The following is an 18,065-nucleotide window of genomic DNA, read 5'->3' as shown; positions in this document are numbered from 1 at the left end:
CTTTACATTTGTTGTTGGTATACAAATATGTAGATCAATTAATCAAATTTGGATTATACAATATCGAATAATATTCCCTTGTTATATAATCTAAAAAATTCAAATTAAAGATTCCTAAGTTGTTTTTGTTAAATTTAAATTTATAGGTCTTCATTGTTTTTCTTTGTTAAAAAAACTAATAATAAAATAATAATTATCATTTGACATTGATGATGAAAGGGTTTGAACGTTTCAGCAAGAAAAGTTTTTGGCCGTTTAAATATGATCATCTATAGTTTTTCATCTTTGATTTCAGTTACTTGTTTACGTAAACATTGGAAGAAACTTAAGGAAATGGATTTTCAGCTACCACCAATTCTGACCAAAAAAATGGGGAAAATCGATAGCTATTGGTTCTAGAATGTTTATTCGTATCTAAAATTCAAGTCCGGTTGACAAAAATTTTATAAATAAAAAAAGGCTTATTTGATCCACCGGTTCTCCTCATGCTATAAAATCTTGGTCTAAAGTTCACAACTGAAGACACAGTATTTACTTTAAAAGAAATAGAGAATGATAGATAAACGATAAGATCAAGACAGTAAAATGGTTTTAAGGCATGAAATGCATATTTAAAATTTTTTTTAAATAATTTAATAGTTAAATATTTATTATTTTACAACAAATAGAAAAAATACTTTTTTTTTTTAAGTTTCTAATTTATTCTTAAATCTTCACTCTATTATATATCTTACTGAAAAAGATATTATGTATTTAAACTCTTTTAAACACTCAATTTTCAAATACTAACTCTTATAACATATCAATTAATTCAAGAAATAGTCGACCAAAATACTTCTTTTGTTGATTTTGCTATCAATGAGGTCGTTTATCTAAATGATTAAAAAGCTGGTTTAATCTATAAATTTAATGTAAGGTTTTATTTTTTATACCTACGGTTTGGTTTGTTTTGATTCTGAATTAGGAAAGTCTTCTCTCACCTTAAATATTTTTGTAAAACAAAAAAATTAAAATCTCTATATCTCAACACTAAATCAATTAGTTCTATTGTTTTTTTTTAGTTTTATGATTAAGATTGTAGCAATAAACTATTAATTCATTCATAGAATTTAAAGCTAACTGTTATTCAATCAATTAATTTGAGATTTTATAATTTCTATGTATCAAATTGTAAATGATCAAAATTCGATATACTTTTTTGTACTTTTTTACCTTTTTCCTATTTTTTTTCTTTCTCTCCTGTCCTTTTTCTTCTTTATTATTATATTATTATGCATATGAAATAAATAATTAAATTTAGTAACTTATTGTATTTTAAATATAATTAACATATTTTACATATGCTGCTATATTATGTTTCAATTTAATAAAATATATTATTTTTGAAGTACAAAATCAATACCCTTCGAAAGTCCTGTTAATATTATTCTAATCGTCAACGTAATTTGGATGAAAATTCCATGAAATCCATCACTTTCATCACCCGGAATTGAATTTTGGATTTGAAACTCTTTATTGATAGAACTGCACGATCTTGAATAAACATTCCAGTTTGAACCCAAATATACAATAGGAAAAAAATGGGTATATAACAATTATCTAATTAACTTATTTGTAAAAAATAAAAGCATCAATCAAAAAGAGCCCAAATATCTTGAATACACCCACCTGTCAAAAACTCTAAGTTAAAATTTGAGAATATTTACTTATGAATATGACGTAATATCTTGAGAGAACAAATTTCTAATTATTCCCATCTCTAATTCCATGGAGAAAATGTACTCTATCATTATTCCTTTTAACAAAATTAATATGCAATGGAAAGTTTTAAGAAATTTTCCTTTCCATTTTGGCATTTTGCTTATGTTTTTGGTCTGATGGAGAGAACCCGTTCTAGATTATGGCAGCTTCCTTGATTTTTATAGAATGCTAAATTTCTTCACCAAAAGTGATAATTGTCAATCTTTAGACGCCCAATACCTTGTCTTGCTGAAAAATTCAAAGTCATTCACCATAAAGGTCAACAGGAAACTAAAATTTTAATATTTGATGATGAACCAGCCATGCACTATAAATAGCCTCCTTCCCTTTGGTTGAAGCACCACACAACCTCTTATCAATAAAACTTCTCGACATACAAAAGAAATATACAACAGACCCAAATGGCTCCAAGTTTCGATAATGGCAACTCACTTTTCAACTTTGTCGTCCAAGATGGAAACGGCGTGAAGGGATTGGTGGACTCTGGCATATCAAAGGTGCCCCAGGCTTACATTCAACCACCAGCCGAGCAGATTGATAAGAAAAATGCAACCAAATGTGAGATGCCACCGGTTGATTTGTCGAGGCTTCATGGCCCTGACCATGATGAAGTAGTCAAGGAGATTGTTAGAGCCGCTGAGACTCTTGGCTTCTTCCAAGTTGTGAACCATGGAGTACCCGTCGATCTACTGGAGTCCCTTAAAGGGACCGCCCATAACTTCTTTGGTCTGCCCGCTGAAAGGAAGGCTGTTTATTGCAAAGAAGTGAGTCCAACCCCGTTAGTGAAGTATGGTACGAGCTTTGTCCCAGAAAATGAGAAAGCATTGGAATGGAAAGACTATATTAGCATGGCCTACACTAATGATGCTGAAGCTCTTGAACATTGGCCTGTAGAGTGCAGGTAATGAAATATGTTTTGTGCTCTCTATTCTTCTTTTCCCAGATATTCCCAAACCGCATTTATAGAGTTTCATATTCATATAAATATCAATATTCTCTTTGTAGGGATGTTGCTCTTCAATACTTGAACACATCGCTTGATATGGTGAGGAAATTGCTTGAAGCTTTGATGGGAAATCTTGGAGTGGAACTAGATGACTCAAAGATTGATGCATTCATTGGAAAGAAGATGGTTAATATGAACTATTATCCAACATGTCCTAGTCCTGAGCTCACAGTTGGTGTAGGACGCCATTCTGACATGGGTACTCTCACAATCTTATTACAAGATGGGATTGGCGGTTTGTATGTAAAAGTCCCAGAAGATGTAGACATGGAAAAGAAGGGACAGTGGGTCGAGATTCCTCCTGTTCCTGGTGCCTTGGTCATCAACATTGGCGATATGTTACAGGTTCAAATCAAAGTTTCTATCGACACTCGTTTCATTTCATTCGAAAATTAATCATACTATAGCATAAGAATTTGAACAAATGGAAGATTGAAAAAAAAAATACTAATAATTGTGTTTTTAATTTGTTTTATTCAGATATTAAGTAATGGAAGGTACAAAAGTGCAGAACATAGAGTTCGCACCACAAGCACAAAGTCCAGAGTGTCAATACCAATATTTACGAGCCCACAAGCAACACAAAAGATTGCACCATTGCCTCAGGTGGTCGAGAAAGATGGAGTGGCTCGATATAGAGAGTTTGTTTTTTCAGATTACATGAACAGCTTTTTTGGAAATGCACATGATGGCAAGAAGTCCCTTGAGTTTGCAAAACCCAACTTGGCTTGAAATAGAAGACATATTCTACTCTATTCTCGCTGCTATTGATTTTGGCACATCTATTACTCCCTCTTATGTTTAGCACAAGTGTTTTACATGTGACAATAAAATGATGATGATTTAGGGTAGCCTCCGATATCTGTTCTTTCTATATTTTCGAACCAAAAGTTGTAATTCATCAGCTTCTTATTTGTAATTGAGATCACAACTATTTTTCTGATTATTAGCAACAATATTCAAAATATATGTAGTATTAAAAATCAATAACGTAGCATATACAGTAACATATATAATTTTCTTACCAAAATAAAACAGGGCAGTGTTTTGATTTGGGCAAGTGGATTCAACCCCTATTGAAAAACTCAATGAATTATGTATCAATCAATTGAGTCTAAGTGATATTTAGCAAGTTTAGTATTTTAATTCCAGCCCTTGTAGCATTTTCTTTTATACTCAAACTGCGATCTTTTATCTACAAAAAAAGAATGATAAAATGATTAAAAAAAAGCTCTCTAATAAAAATTTAATAATAATTTAAGTTTATGATATTTTATTATAATTAATTAAGTATAAAATTTCTTATTTCAGATCAATTGAACTTTAAATATATATATATATATATATATATATATCCCCAATCAGACTACTTAAACATTTATTTTTATTCCAATTGAGTTTTGAATTAGATAAAAATGAGTATTGACAATTAATCAATTTTTATCTAATAATAACATAATTGATAAGGTGAATTGATTGTAATAAAATAATACAAATTTGAATGATTATTAAATTTTTATTTGAAGATTTTTTTTCTCCTTTTAACTGAAAAATCCTTCTTATTCCGTCCAGTAGGTAAAACTAATTTCCTTCCTTTTTAACTTTCTAAAAATTTTATTTTATTACCCCTGGTCAAGCCGTCAAGAAATTGAAAACAAAGAAAAATCTTGCTATTGCTTTCCATTATTTTTTTCATAGATATTAATGTTTAACAAACAAACACAGAACTGAAATTTACCACCTCCATCGCAATCTCATACCGCCTTTGCTACTTAAATTAAGCCCAAATAACAATTAATTTTCTCTACAAGTAATGAACAGTCCAAGTGGGGTGAGTAAATAGCAACCCTAAACTACTTTTCTTAGGGGCATTGATGAAAGGGTAGCATAGGGCTACCTTACAAAAGAAAGTGAAAAGGCCACGGCAAAGAAAGGATAATCCTATTTGGTTTTATGCAGCTTTGTGTTACAGAACATTGCAGATGTTAGGCTATTGATATACCTTTCAATGATCCTTTGACTACTTGTCAAACACATAAGGCTACTCTAGCCTTTTCCCTCTTCTTTTCAACTTTCCCCTTTTTTTTTTTGTTTAATTTTACTTCAAATTGCTTTTTGAAGTCAAAGTGAAAAAATGTTTATTTTTTTGAAAAATTAAATTTAGGGATACTTGATAGTGATTGTTCAAAATTTTCTTTTGGCATGATTTTAGTAATGCTATTGAATATTAGTAGTATCATTATGTATAGATACCCTATTTAGTCTAGACCCAAACCAATTGGGTCTGGCTCAATAAGGTCCAAGTAGTTAAGCTCCAACTGCTTATGAATTTATGTCTTATATTTATTTATTTATTTTTTAATTTTTTTGGGTTTTATTTTTATTATTTTACTTATTTATTTTGATGTTTATTTGTGACTTTTTTCTCTTTTTGTTTTTAGTTGCTTTATCTTTAGGTTAGGATAATGAGATAAAAAAATAATGAAGATTTCTGCTGGTGGAAGAATTATAGATGGATCTAATTTGCAATAGGATAAATCCATGTTTGGTGATAATATAGAAACCCTGTCAATGGTGGATTCCTGGTTAATCAAGCACTCTTCTATCAGGCCCTATAAATATACAGAGAAATCAACAAAAAAGATCAATGAAACATAAACATATAGAAAAGCAGGAAAATACACATGAAGATAGGCAAGAAAATATATAGAAGAAATAGCAAGATCAACAAAAATAAAAAAAAAAATGAAGATTCTTGGAAAAATCTAAAAAATTCTCAGATTTTGGCAAAACTTTTCAGATTTCAATGAATTTTTTTGCATCGATTGAATTTTTCGATGGATTTTTCAAATTTTGGTGAGATTTTCGGCGTTGGTTGAAGATTCTAACGTGTTCCCTTGTTTTCGATGATAGCTTTTCAGAAATCGATGAACTTTCAACCAACTTTTGGTGAACAAACCTAGATTTTGGCAACATTTTTAGAATCAAATGAATATTCAACAAGAATTCATCTGGTCTAGAGGGAGAGGGAGAGAAAAGGGGAAGAAAAGAGAGAGGGGGAGAAGGAAAATCTGAAGGAAAAGACTGAGTTTGGGCTTTTATCTCCTCATCAAAACGATGTTGTTTTCGCTTTAATAAACCCATCAAGGTCCATGTATTTTTATTCAGGTGATCGGACTCGAGCGCAACCTACTTTTGCTAACCTGCGTTTTAGCTGATTCTTTCAGTCAAGCCAAGCCAAGTCAATTCTCCAAGCCAAGTTTTCGAGCCGCTTTTTGTGCCTAAAGCAAAGCCATGTCGAGCCACTCCAACCGAGTCGTTTTTATTTTTTTGGTATTTCTATTTATTTTATTTAGTTATTTATTTATGTATTTGATTTTTTTAGAGGTATTTTTTTTACATGACTAAGCTTAGGAAAAAGAACAAAAAAATATTTTTGAGAATAAATAATAATTATCCAATGATGGAATTTTTAGAAATTTCAAATAGCAAATTCCTATAAAATTCCTAGGTGAGAAATTCTTTTTTAAATTTGTCCCAAATGGTGGAATATTTTAGATAAAATTTCAATAATAATAACTAATATTTATTTTCAAACAAAAAAGAGAAAAAATAAAAAATAAGTTAAAATAAATTTTTGATTGAAAATATTTGATAATTACCCAAGGATGAAATTCTTAGAAATTTCAAATGGTAAATTCCTAAGAAATCTCTAGGTAAGAAATTTCTTTAAATTTGTCCTAAATGGTGAATGAATTTAAATGAAATTTCAAGAAAAATAATTGTCATATTATTTTCTTTCCAAATAAAAGAAAAATAAAATGAATTTCTAAATAGGCCCAAATAGTGAAAAATTTAGAAATTCAAAAAAGAGAAAATATTTCTAATTTGGCCTAAATGATGGAATAATTAGATATGTTTTCAATAAAAATAAAAAAATAAAAAATAATTAAACTTTTTCCAACGACAACCTTTTCAAGAAAACAAATGGGATTCTTGAATACTCTTGAGGTGAGAAAATATTTTTAAGAGTTCTACCAGATTGATGGAATGTCTTAAGAATTATTTTCAATACTTGAACATTAAATTTTAAAACAATTAGAATCAAGACCTTAGGATAAATTTAAAATAAAATGGTACGATCCTTCGGATGGGCATGTGGGGGTGTTATAAACTTCCTTATATGTAACCGAACTCTCAAACCCTATTCTAGTTAGTAAACCCAAACTTATTCTTTTAGGGACCCTTAGTAAAGCTTAGGAGCTCCTTAAAAGGATGATTCATTAGATGGCCAATCATACCTGATAAAAAATATTGGTGGTAACTCCATTTGTTAAGTCTAGCTATAGATTTTTGAATGTATATGTTATGACATTATGTTAATAAAAATTCATAACTGCCATCTAACTTATTTAAGATTGATGTTTAAAGCTCATTTAAGCATGTTGGAAACATTATGCAAACCAAGTTAAATAATAAACCATTGGAAATAGGGAAAGAAAAAAAAGGATTTGCAATTCAATTATATTTTTGTTGATTCTAGTTCTACTTCTTTTCATTAATTATTTTATTAGTCTTATCAAGACCATTGTTATTATCATTTACGTATGTGAAATTCACAATCTTATTTTACTTATGTTTAAAGTTATTTGAGACCACTGTTTGATGAGATTTGTTTCATTTTGAAATTCAGTTTTGAACGATGAAGTTGAGGTTGCATGTTTTTTTTTTAATTTGGTTCTTCAATTTTGTTTTCATGGCTTGATTTTTAATATTTTATTTGTTTTGCTTTAAATTTTTTTAGGTTTTTAAGTTCTATTCGCATCTTTGATTTTTTTTTAATTTATCATTTTTAGTTATTTGTAATTAACAAGGAGTTGTTGGTCTATAATTTAATACTAGTCTTGACTTGAGTATCCTGTTTCTGGTTTCTAATGAACTAAAATTTTTAGTTGTTATTCACTCACATACACATAAATCACAAGTTTTATTATGGCAGTTTTAGTTCTTGACAGGTAGCTCTAGAAGTCTTTAAACATTTGATCCAAACCAATAATGAATATTGCATGGAGGTACAAGAAGAGAATTGTAAGCTATGTTTTTTGCTTTTCTTAACTTTGTGATTATTGCTATATTATTTTTAGTTATGCAAGTTACAACCAAAATCACAGCTGACACGAAAGGTAATATTCATTTCTCATGAAGGAAAAGTTTAGGTATGAAATAAATTCTTATTTACTTTTAAAGTTTATCTTTCTATCTTTCCTCTTTCTCTAAATAGAAATGTATCAAAGGTTGTAAAGATAAGCTTCTTATCTTGCTTATAAGTGACATAGATAGAATTTTGTGGTACTTGTTTCACATGTTCTTATGATGATGACTTGGCAAACTAAATGTATAGACAATTTTAATATTGTTTTTCTAAACTTTGTTAATAAAATTTTCAATTGTAAAAAAGCTAAATAATATTTGTTGTTGTTCACTATAAAATTAAAAATAGTTTTGTGTTCTATTGCAATTTCTTTATCCTTGTTGAATATAGAATAATCTAGAGTAATTTATGTGGTAGAGAACTTATTGCAATTAACTCATAGCGAAGCACAGGTTATAACTTGGTATCCATTAAGAATAGACTATAGAACAAATTAAATTATTTGAAGAAAAAATTGAAAATTATACAATTAAGATTTTAGAATATTCCTCAAATTGTCCTTTTTCTATTGTTGGCGAAGCATATTTTTTAAATTGTTACCTAAGTAATAGGTTATCATTTTTTTTTTATGAAAAAGTAATAGGTTAACCTAAACTATTTATGAGGACAAATAAATTTGTGTAGTTGAAACAAAACCCAAAATAATTAATATAATTTAATATAATTTAAACTTGTTATTGGTCATTTATTGATAGACATATCGATGGGACGAGTGGATGTATACCTTGACTTAAATCAAATCTTTGATAGAGATTTTTGAGTTTTCATCTAATGATAAACATTAAATTATTAATAACAATATTTTATGTAATTTTAATTTTAAAATATATTTAAAATATAAAAATTGTCAAATTTTAATAGTTTTTTGTTATCTTAATATTTTTAAAATTTTAGAACCTCTTGACCTCACTAAATTAGGTAAAACCTTGGGGAAAGGTTTTAAAAGATTAACTAGGCTTAATCTGACTCAACTTCATAAACACCTATATTTATCAATTAATTATTGAGAATCACGTAATTTTGATTTTTTTTAACTTAACAAAAAATAATATAAAATATATTAAACAAAAAATTTATATTTAACCTTTGGAATGGGCTAATTGGTGGATTGCCTCTTACCTACCCTCAGTTCCATCCTTTCCACAAGTATGAAATCTTGATCAAAAAGAAAATTCAACTTATTTCCTTGTCTCTTAGACTAGGGTTTCACACATTTATAATTATAATTTGATTGATTCACTACTTGATGCAAAGTTGTGCTAGAGAAAGAAAAAGCATTGGAGTGGAAAGACTACATTAGCATAGCCTACACCAATGATGCTAAAGCTCTTCAACATTGGCCTGTAGAATGAAAGTAATGAAACATGCTTTGTGCTCAATTTTCTTCTTTTAGCACGGCATTCCAAACCTAATTATAATAGACTCATAAATATATCAATATTCTCTTTTCAGGAATGTTGCTCTTCAGTATTTAAACTCATCACTTGAAATGGTTAGGAAATTGGTGGAATCCTTGATGGAAAACTTTGGAGTGGAACTACATGACTCACAAATTGATACATTGATTGGCAAAAAGATGGTTAACATGAATTTTTATCCGATGTGTACTAACCCTAAACTCACAGTTGGTGTAGGGTAACACTCTGATATGGGTATCCTTACAATCTTATTACAAGATGGAATTTGTGGTTTGTATGTGAAAGTTTCGAAAGATATGGATATGGAAAATAAGGGAGAGTGGGTAAAGATTTTTCCTATTCCTGGTGCCTTGGTCATCAATATTGGTGATATGTTACAAGTTTGTATCAGAATTTATATTTAGACCATTTTCTTTTCTTAAAAGAAAGAAATGTGGAGAAAATCAAATCCTTTATCTTGCTATAATTCATTTCCTAATGAAAGTAAATGAATCACTAGGTTAAACCCTCAAATTCTGAGACTTTTTTCATTTGAATGAAAAATTAACCATGCCAATATAAGGTTTTTTAAATTCATGATTGAAATAGAACGAACATGCTCTAGTACCTAGCTGCCTAATTATCTACAAAGTTTAAACTTTCATTTTTTATGTAGATATTAAGCAATGGAAGGTACAAAAGTGCAGAGCATAGAGTTCGTACCACAAGCACAAAATCAATAGTATCAATACCAATATTTACCAATCCAAAACCAACAGACAAGATTGCACCATTGCCTCAAGAGGTAGAGAAAAATGGGGTGGCTCGTTATAGAGAATTTTTATTCTTAGATTATATGAACAATTTTTTTGGAAATGCACATGATGTTAAAAAATCTCTTGATTTTGTTTAAATCAATTCTACTTAATGAAGAAAAATTCTATTGTATTTTTTGGCATTGAGAGTTTAACTCATTTACTTTACCTTAGGGATTTAAATAGTGGTCATGATCATATTTTCGTTCACGTCGCATTTATCACAATTTCGGATATAACGGAGATCATTGTGGTCATCATGATCATTGCGATCGTGAATTTTTTTTTAATTTTGCACAATTGATTATAAAATGTAATAATTATAATTATAATTATAAAAACTCTTATTTAATGATTTTTAAAACAATTTATGACACTCTATGTTTTTTATTTTTTAAAAAAATTATTCACAATTTTATTTAGATTATAATAAAGCATTCATATTTGGTTTAGCAACAAATTTTTGCTTAAGCCAAGTTCATATTCAATATTAATTCTAGACAAATCAAAATATTAACTAAATATAATATGTTCAATACCAAGCATCCATATTTAATAAAATTACAAACTTAAAAATATAATAATTTCAAATTCCATCGATTATAAATTAATAAGAATTAATCTAATAGTAAAAGAATTGACAACAATATAAATACTAAAATAACAAAAAAATTATTAAATTTCAAATAAAAATCATAAATAAATAAATAACAAAATTAAAATATAATATTTAATTTTAATTATTTTTCAACTAACTTATAAAAAAAATTTATTAAAAATTTTCATCTAAAATCCATATATATATAATTTTAAAAATTACAAAATTTTAAATTTATATTTTAATAAAATTAATTATAGAATTAAATAAAAAAAAAAAGCAACCCACCCAAACCCAACCTCTGCACCACCCCACCCCACCCTACTCCACTCCCACGCGTCTCACTTAATAGTAGATAGCCCCTCACCCCTAAAATTTCTCCTAAATTTTGATAACCAAAAACCCTCATCTTCAATTCTTCTTCGCATCTCTTTCTTCTCTCATTTTTTCTCTCTGTACCATCACTTTCTCTCACATACCCTTGTCAATGTCATTGCCTACAAAGTACCTTGACCTCATCTCTCTCAGATTCTTACAAAGATCAACATTATTCTACATAAATTTTACAAAAAAAAAATTAACTTTCTCTTACCTTCTTTGATCTTGATTGTTGATTCAAGACTTAAAGCTGATTTGAATTTGAGTAATTTGTGAAATAAGTTAAGGTTGTTGTCGATTGAATGGTTGATAAATGATTTGATACTATTTTTTAATTTTTTTAATTGATTTTGAAACTGAAAATCTGATACTTGTGTTATCTTTTTGCTTTTGTTTTTGCTTTTACTCTTGCAGTCTTCTTAGTTGCTTTATTTGTGTTGAAGTTTTTTTTTTTTGATTAATTTGAACCAGTAACTAGGAAAATAGGAATAGCGGCAATAACGGTCTGTTATTGCAACTATTCCCCATTACACCATTTTTTAGCCGCCATTATACACCATTTTGACTGTAATTTAATTTCTCAACTGCATTTTCTCCCAATAGAGGTGGCAGATGGTGGAACTATTGCAATTTTATGGTCGCTATTCCATTACAGAATTGTTATTTGAAACCATGCTTCACCCTATTATTTAAGCAATTTTTTTCAATAAAAATGATATTATGATTTCACTCAGTCTCTTTTCTTTTTTCTTCCATTTTCAAACAAAATAATGTTGGGCTTGAAATGACAAACACAACAACGTAGAAGCAATATATTGTAATAAACCTAAAGCAATAGACAACAATCAATAATCAACAACACAAAAAGAAAGCATACCATGATTTATATGGAAAACCTTTTAGTGTAAAAAAAAAAATCATGGACCACCAGAAAAATCACAACTAGAAAAAAATGGATATACAAAGTTCTTTTTTAACTAAAACTAGAGCTAATTAACAACTTGAAAGACAATTGGAGAAATCTCAGTAAATAGGTGACTCAACAAATGCACCATAGATTTGTTCCTAGAAAGCTTCAAATCCGATCTCCACTATTCAGAATGTAGAACACTGAATCATGAACCTGTTGACAAAAGTTTAGCTCAATCAAACTATGAATCGACTTTTGTTCAACTAACTCTCTCTTTTCTCTTTACTCTTTATTTTTTCCTAGTTTTTCTTTTCCTCTCGATTTTGGCCCTACTCTCTCACTTTCTTTTCACGCGCAAAATTGCCCCACTTTTATATGTAGGGCTTTATTCCATGATCAAAGGCAAAAAGGCTTGAGGCCTTTTAATTGGCTAATCAATTAGGGTTGGACTCCACACATTCCTAACAATCTCCTCTTCCAACCCTATTAGGATGAAATTTATCATAATAACAATTTCATTTGAAACTTACCTTGGCCAAAGAACCCATTATGGCCAAGTTATTGCAAAGCTTAAGCTTTTTCTTAGGAAATGTCTTAGTCAACATATCTGTTATATTCTCATTAGTATGAACTTTCTTTAATAGCATCTATTATTTTTTAATCACTAAATGCTACTAGTAATATCAACATCAATGTGCTTCGTTTTAGCATGATACATGACATTTTTACTCAAATCTAAAGCACTCTAACTATCACAAAACATCACGTACTCTTCCTGATTCAACTCTAATTAAAAAAAAAAATGTTTCATCCAAAGCATTTCTTTACTTGCTTTAGTTGCTGCAATATATTCAGCTTTGTATTGACAAGGCAATACACTTTTGCAATTTAGACTACCAAGATAGCTCCTCATGCAAAAGTGAACAAATACCCTAAAGTAAATTTCCTACCATTAAGATCACTTGTCATGTTAACATCAGTAAATCCTTCTAAAACTAGTTGAAAAACTCCATAACTCAAGTACAATTTTGATGTGTACCTCAAATATAAAAAAATCAATTTTACTATTTCCCAGTGAACCTTTTCGAGATTAGAAAAAAATCTACTCATTACACCAACTAAATGAGCAATATTAGGCCGTATGCAAACTATAAGATACATCAAAGAATCAACTACAGAAGAATAAGAAATACTAGACATAGCTAGTTGCTTTTCTTTAGTCACTGAACAAGCTTTCTTACTCAACTGAAAATGGTTGGCAAGTAGACTGTAAACTAATTTAGCATGTTACATGTTGAATTTACTAAGCACCTATTCAACATACTTTTTCTGTGACAATCATAGCTTTCTAGCTTTTCTATCCCGAATAATATCCATATCGATAATCTACTTTGTTGGACCTAGATCCTTCATGTCAATAGATTTAGACAATTGTTCTTTCAACTTAAGAACCATATCAGCATCTTGTCCCACAATCAATATGTCATCAACATATAATAAGAGAATAATGAATTTATCATCAAAAAATTTTTTGACATACACATAAGGATCCGTTATCATTTTTTTATAGTTATGGCTTATCATAAAAGAATCAAATTTTTTGTACCACTATCATGGAGCTTGTTTCAAGCCATACAAGCTTTTTGTTTTTCAATTTGCAAACTAAATGCTCTTTTTTTTTCACTTCAAAGCCCTTAAGTTGTTTTATATAAATGTTTTCCTATAAGTCACTATACAAGAATACAGTCTTAACATCTAGTTGTTCAAGCTTAAGATGATTCTAATCTTAGTACCATCGAATGAAACTCATCTTCACAACTAAAAAAAAGATTTTATCAAAATCAATGTCAGGTTTTTGAAAAAAATCTTTCATTATCGAGCTTTGTATCTCATTAGTTTGTCACTATCCTTTGTCAACTAGAACACCTATTTATTCTTTATTGACTTTCTCTCTTCTAAAAATTTAACAAGATCATATGTACTATTTTTTCACAATAACTTCATCTCTTTTTTAATTGCTTTTAATCAATGCTCTCTATCTAGAATAGTCTATACATCTTGGAAGCTTTCTAACTCTCCCTTACTGGTAGCTAAAATAAAATCTAAACTTGGATACTTGGTGATAACCTACGCTCTCTAGTATATCTCCTAGGCTGAGACTTACACTATCTGATTTCGAAGGTAGCTCCCTCTTTTTAATATTTTTTGGTGAAGAGGACTACTCACCCTACTTAAAACTGATTGCATCTGGCTTATCACTAACTATAGCTGGCTCATTCATACCATTGAGTTTTATCTCTTGTTCATTGCAATCATCTATGGTTTTTTCCAACAGAACCCCTGTCGGTGTTGAAAGACCACATCTCTACTTCTAACTATCTTTTTTTTTCACTAGATCCCATACCTTATAACGAAATTTTTCATCACCATATCCTATAAACACACATTGTGTGACTTTACTGTCAAGCTTTAACCTTTGTTCTTTTTGTACATACATAAATGCTTTACTCTTGAAAACTTTCAAGTGAGAGTATAAAATAACTTTTCCTGTAGACACTCTTTTTAAAATGTCAAAGCCCAAAAGAATCGATAGTGATCTGTTAAGCAAATAACAAGTTGTGTCAACTGCTTCACTCCAAAATGGCTTTGATAGTTTTGGTAGCTTTAACATACATTTGACTTTTTCTATAATGGTGTAGTTTATCCTTTCAGTTACACCATTATGCTATGATGTTCCAAGTTCTGTCATCTAACACCTAGTCTTATGCTTTAAATAATATTCTTCACAGTCTTTGGATGTGTATTCTTCATCATTATTAGTCCAAATACACTTCAAAGGTAACACTATCATCCTTTTCACCATGGCATAAAATTTTTGAAAATATTGCAATACTTGGCTTTTATTTTTCAATATATACACCCAAGTCTTACGTGAAGCATCATCAATAAAAGTAACAAAATACCTGCTACCATCTATTAAGTCAACCTCAATAGGACCACATACATTAGAATGAATTAATTTCAATATGTTTTCTTTTCTCTAAGAACATTTATAAAAAAAAGAACTTTACAATGCTTGCCAAATAAACAATGATCACATGAATCAAGAGGCATACTTTTGGTTAAGGTAATGAGAGATTATGCCATATATTTGCTGAGGCATCATCCTCAATGGCATTATCTGATTGTCATTTAATTTCATCCATATCTTGTACATTATGCAACATAGTTTTTTTCTTGCAACTACCATAGATCCTTTGAGAAGCTTTCATTGCCCATTATTTTGTCAACTCTAACATTTTTCTTTATCAAGAACATTAATAGCAAGCAAGTTCATTCTCATATTTGAAATATATTTGACATCCCTCAAAGTCAACATACGGCTCATACTAGTTTGTACAACCATATCACCAATCCCAACAATTTGTAACACACTCTTATTTTTCATCTTGAAGCAACCAAAGTCTCATACTTTGTAAGTTGTAAACAATTCCCTCTTAGGAATTCAATGATATACCATTTCTATGTCAACTGTCCACTCAATGTTATGGTCATGATTACAATCATCATATGTACAAATCTAAGTAATTGAATCATTATCTAAATTTATTGCTATAACATTATCATTATCTGAACTATTATCTTTCTCATCTTTTTGCTCTTGCTTCAAGATTTTATAGTATTGCTTTATATGACCTGGTTTACCATAATAGAAGCACTTCATTTTATCTCTAGACTTAGATTTATATTTAGATTTACTATGGTTTTTTTAGTTATGACCTCTATTGATGTTCTTACCCCTGTTCTCTATGACAAGAGCTTAATTCTCAATGTCTAAATCTTTTCGTCTTACTTCTTCATTAAGCATACTATTATTTACCGTCTCCAATGTCACCTTGTAATCAATAGCTAAATTAAGAATAGTCACAACTAAAGTAATCCAGTTGTCTGGCAATGAACTTAAAAGAAACAACGCATTTATTTCATAATCCATTTTAAGCTCTATAGTAGTCATCTGATTAAATATATCTTGAAAATCACTTAAGTGCTTTATAATTGATTGTCCATCATTGGACTATAAAGTTATAAGCTTTTAATTAAGTATAACTTTATTCATGCTTGTTTTCTTCTCATACAATACTGCTAATTTTTTTCAAATAGTGTAGGCATCTGTCTCTTATGTTACATGATGAAATACATTGATATCAACTCTTTTTTTTTTGTTATAGTCGTAACTTTTTACCTCGCTTTTTTCAATTTTTATCTTTTGTATCTGTTAGCTTAACTAAATCACCTAATATTACCTCATACAAATCTTTATAGTATAAATGATCTTCCATCATAGGCTTTCAAATTGAATAATTTGATGCTATCAATTTTATCATGGAACCTATATCACCCTCTATGATCTCAAATAGAATTTACTTTTCTCTTGGATTGTTTTTGTATCGATGTCTCAAAATCCTTCATCTGATACTAGTTGTTAGGCTTGAAGTGAAAAATACAATAACAAAAAAATAATATATCGTAATAAACTTACAACAAAAGATAACAATCAATAATCAATAACATAGAAAAAATAAAAGCACACCAAGATTTATGTGAAAGCCCCTCTAGTGTAGAGAAAAAAATGATGGACCACCAGAAAAATCTCTACTATCAAAAAATAGATATACAAATGAAAAAATCTTACCAAATAGGTGACTCAACAAATACACCCTACTATCAAAAATTAGATATACAAAGTTCTCCTCTAGTTAAAACTAGAGCTAATCAACAATTAGAGAGACAAATGAAAAAATCTTGCCAAATAAGTGACTCAACAAATACACCTTAGATTTGTTCCTAAAGAGTTTCAAACCCAATTTCCACCGTTCAAAATGTAAAACATTGAATCATGAACCTGTTGATAAAATTTCAGCTCAATTAAATCATAGACTAACTTTCGTTCAACCAATTCTCTCTTCTCTCTTTTATCTCTATCTTTTCTTGGCTTTTATTTTCCTCTTAGTTTTGGTGCTACTCTCTCACTTTCTTTTCACGCCAAAAACTACCCCACTTTTATATGTAGGGCTTTATTTTATGGTCAAAGGAAAAATGGCTTTAGGCCTTTTAATTGGCTAATCAATTGGGGTTGGACCCCACATATTCCTAACAAATAGTTGTAAATGAGTGTCTTATTTGAAAAATACCAAACAAAAGAAAATAATAAATGAAGTGTCTTATTTGTAGGTGAAGTTCACTAAATATATTTTTATATGTGTTTTAGACTATTAATTATAATATATCATCTTCAATAAAACTAAAAATATTGCATACATGAAATCTAAAACTTTAATTTTTCATCATTGTTACCATACTAGCTTTTATTTAAGTTTCCTTTTCAACTTAATGTTGTGCCTTTGTACACCAAAAAAAGAAAAAAGAAAAAGGGTATAATTTAGTCAAATTGGAATAAGAAATGAGATTTATTAGTAGAATCTATACATATATTAAAAGTGGTCTCCTATCTCAATTTTATCGTCCATATTTTTAAAATCTTAGAAAAATTATAGGTTAATTTGGGTCATAAAAAATTGCTTATAGGTGTTTCTTTCCTCTGTCATAATGTTTTAAGTTGTCCTCTCTCTCTTTTTCTCTTTGTCTTCTTCCATTGTGCACTGCTTTTTTTTTTTCAAATATTGGCTTTGATTGCTTCTATAACTTAGGTTTCCAAGAAAGCTAGGGTAGTTTAACATTCTCATGTAAGTTATATCCAAGTCTTTAGTTTTTTCCTATTCCTTTCTTTTATTTTTTTATCTACTATCATCAAGATCTAATTAGTTATTGCTATTTGGTTGTTTAAAAAAAATAAACAAAGTCCATGAAGTAATCATATTAATTTTTCATTCTTTATTATTAAAGTTGGTGTTTTATTTAGTTTATTGTGAGATCTGATTAGTTTTTACAATTGGACTTTCAAAGATAAGAGAAATCCCATAAAGGAAT

At 29.0% G+C, this 18,065-nt stretch overlaps 1 protein-coding gene and 1 pseudogene across 1 annotated transcript; both read left to right on the top strand.

Annotated features, from left to right (window-relative positions):
- Positions 1 to 2,051: 2,051 nt before the first annotated feature.
- Positions 2,052 to 3,618, top strand: LOC149511606 (scopoletin 8-hydroxylase-like). The gene is made up of 3 exons (XM_089754448.1): positions 2,052 to 2,662; positions 2,767 to 3,112; positions 3,248 to 3,618. Exons 1-3 carry the CDS (start codon positions 2,163 to 2,165, stop codon positions 3,497 to 3,499), a joined length of 1,098 nt encoding a protein of 365 aa, XP_089610574.1. The 5' UTR covers positions 2,052 to 2,162; the 3' UTR covers positions 3,500 to 3,618.
- Positions 3,619 to 7,833: 4,215 nt separating this feature from the next.
- LOC149511605 (scopoletin 8-hydroxylase-like) lies at positions 7,834 to 10,289 on the top strand (annotated as a pseudogene).
- The last annotated feature ends 7,776 nt before the right edge of the window (positions 10,290 to 18,065 follow it).

This window comes from Durio zibethinus, chromosome 25 (genome assembly GCF_047325235.1).
Source record: "Durio zibethinus cultivar Kanyao isolate XHJ-2024 chromosome 25, ASM4732523v1, whole genome shotgun sequence".
Lineage (NCBI taxonomy): Eukaryota > Viridiplantae > Streptophyta > Magnoliopsida > Malvales > Malvaceae > Durio > Durio zibethinus.
This window is presented reverse-complemented; position numbering and strand designations above follow the sequence as displayed.

Bases quoted from the DNA above. Each gene is read 5' to 3' on its own strand.
- LOC149511606 (XM_089754448.1), top strand. From the start codon at position 2,163: ATGGCTCCAAGTTTCGATAATGGCAACTCACTTTTCAACTTTGTCGTC. The intron at 2,663-2,766 runs GTAATGAAATAT...TTCTCTTTGTAG, and splicing joins CATTGGCCTGTAGAGTGCAG to GGATGTTGCTCTTCAATACT. The intron at 3,113-3,247 runs GTTCAAATCAAA...TGTTTTATTCAG, and splicing joins ACATTGGCGATATGTTACAG to ATATTAAGTAATGGAAGGTA.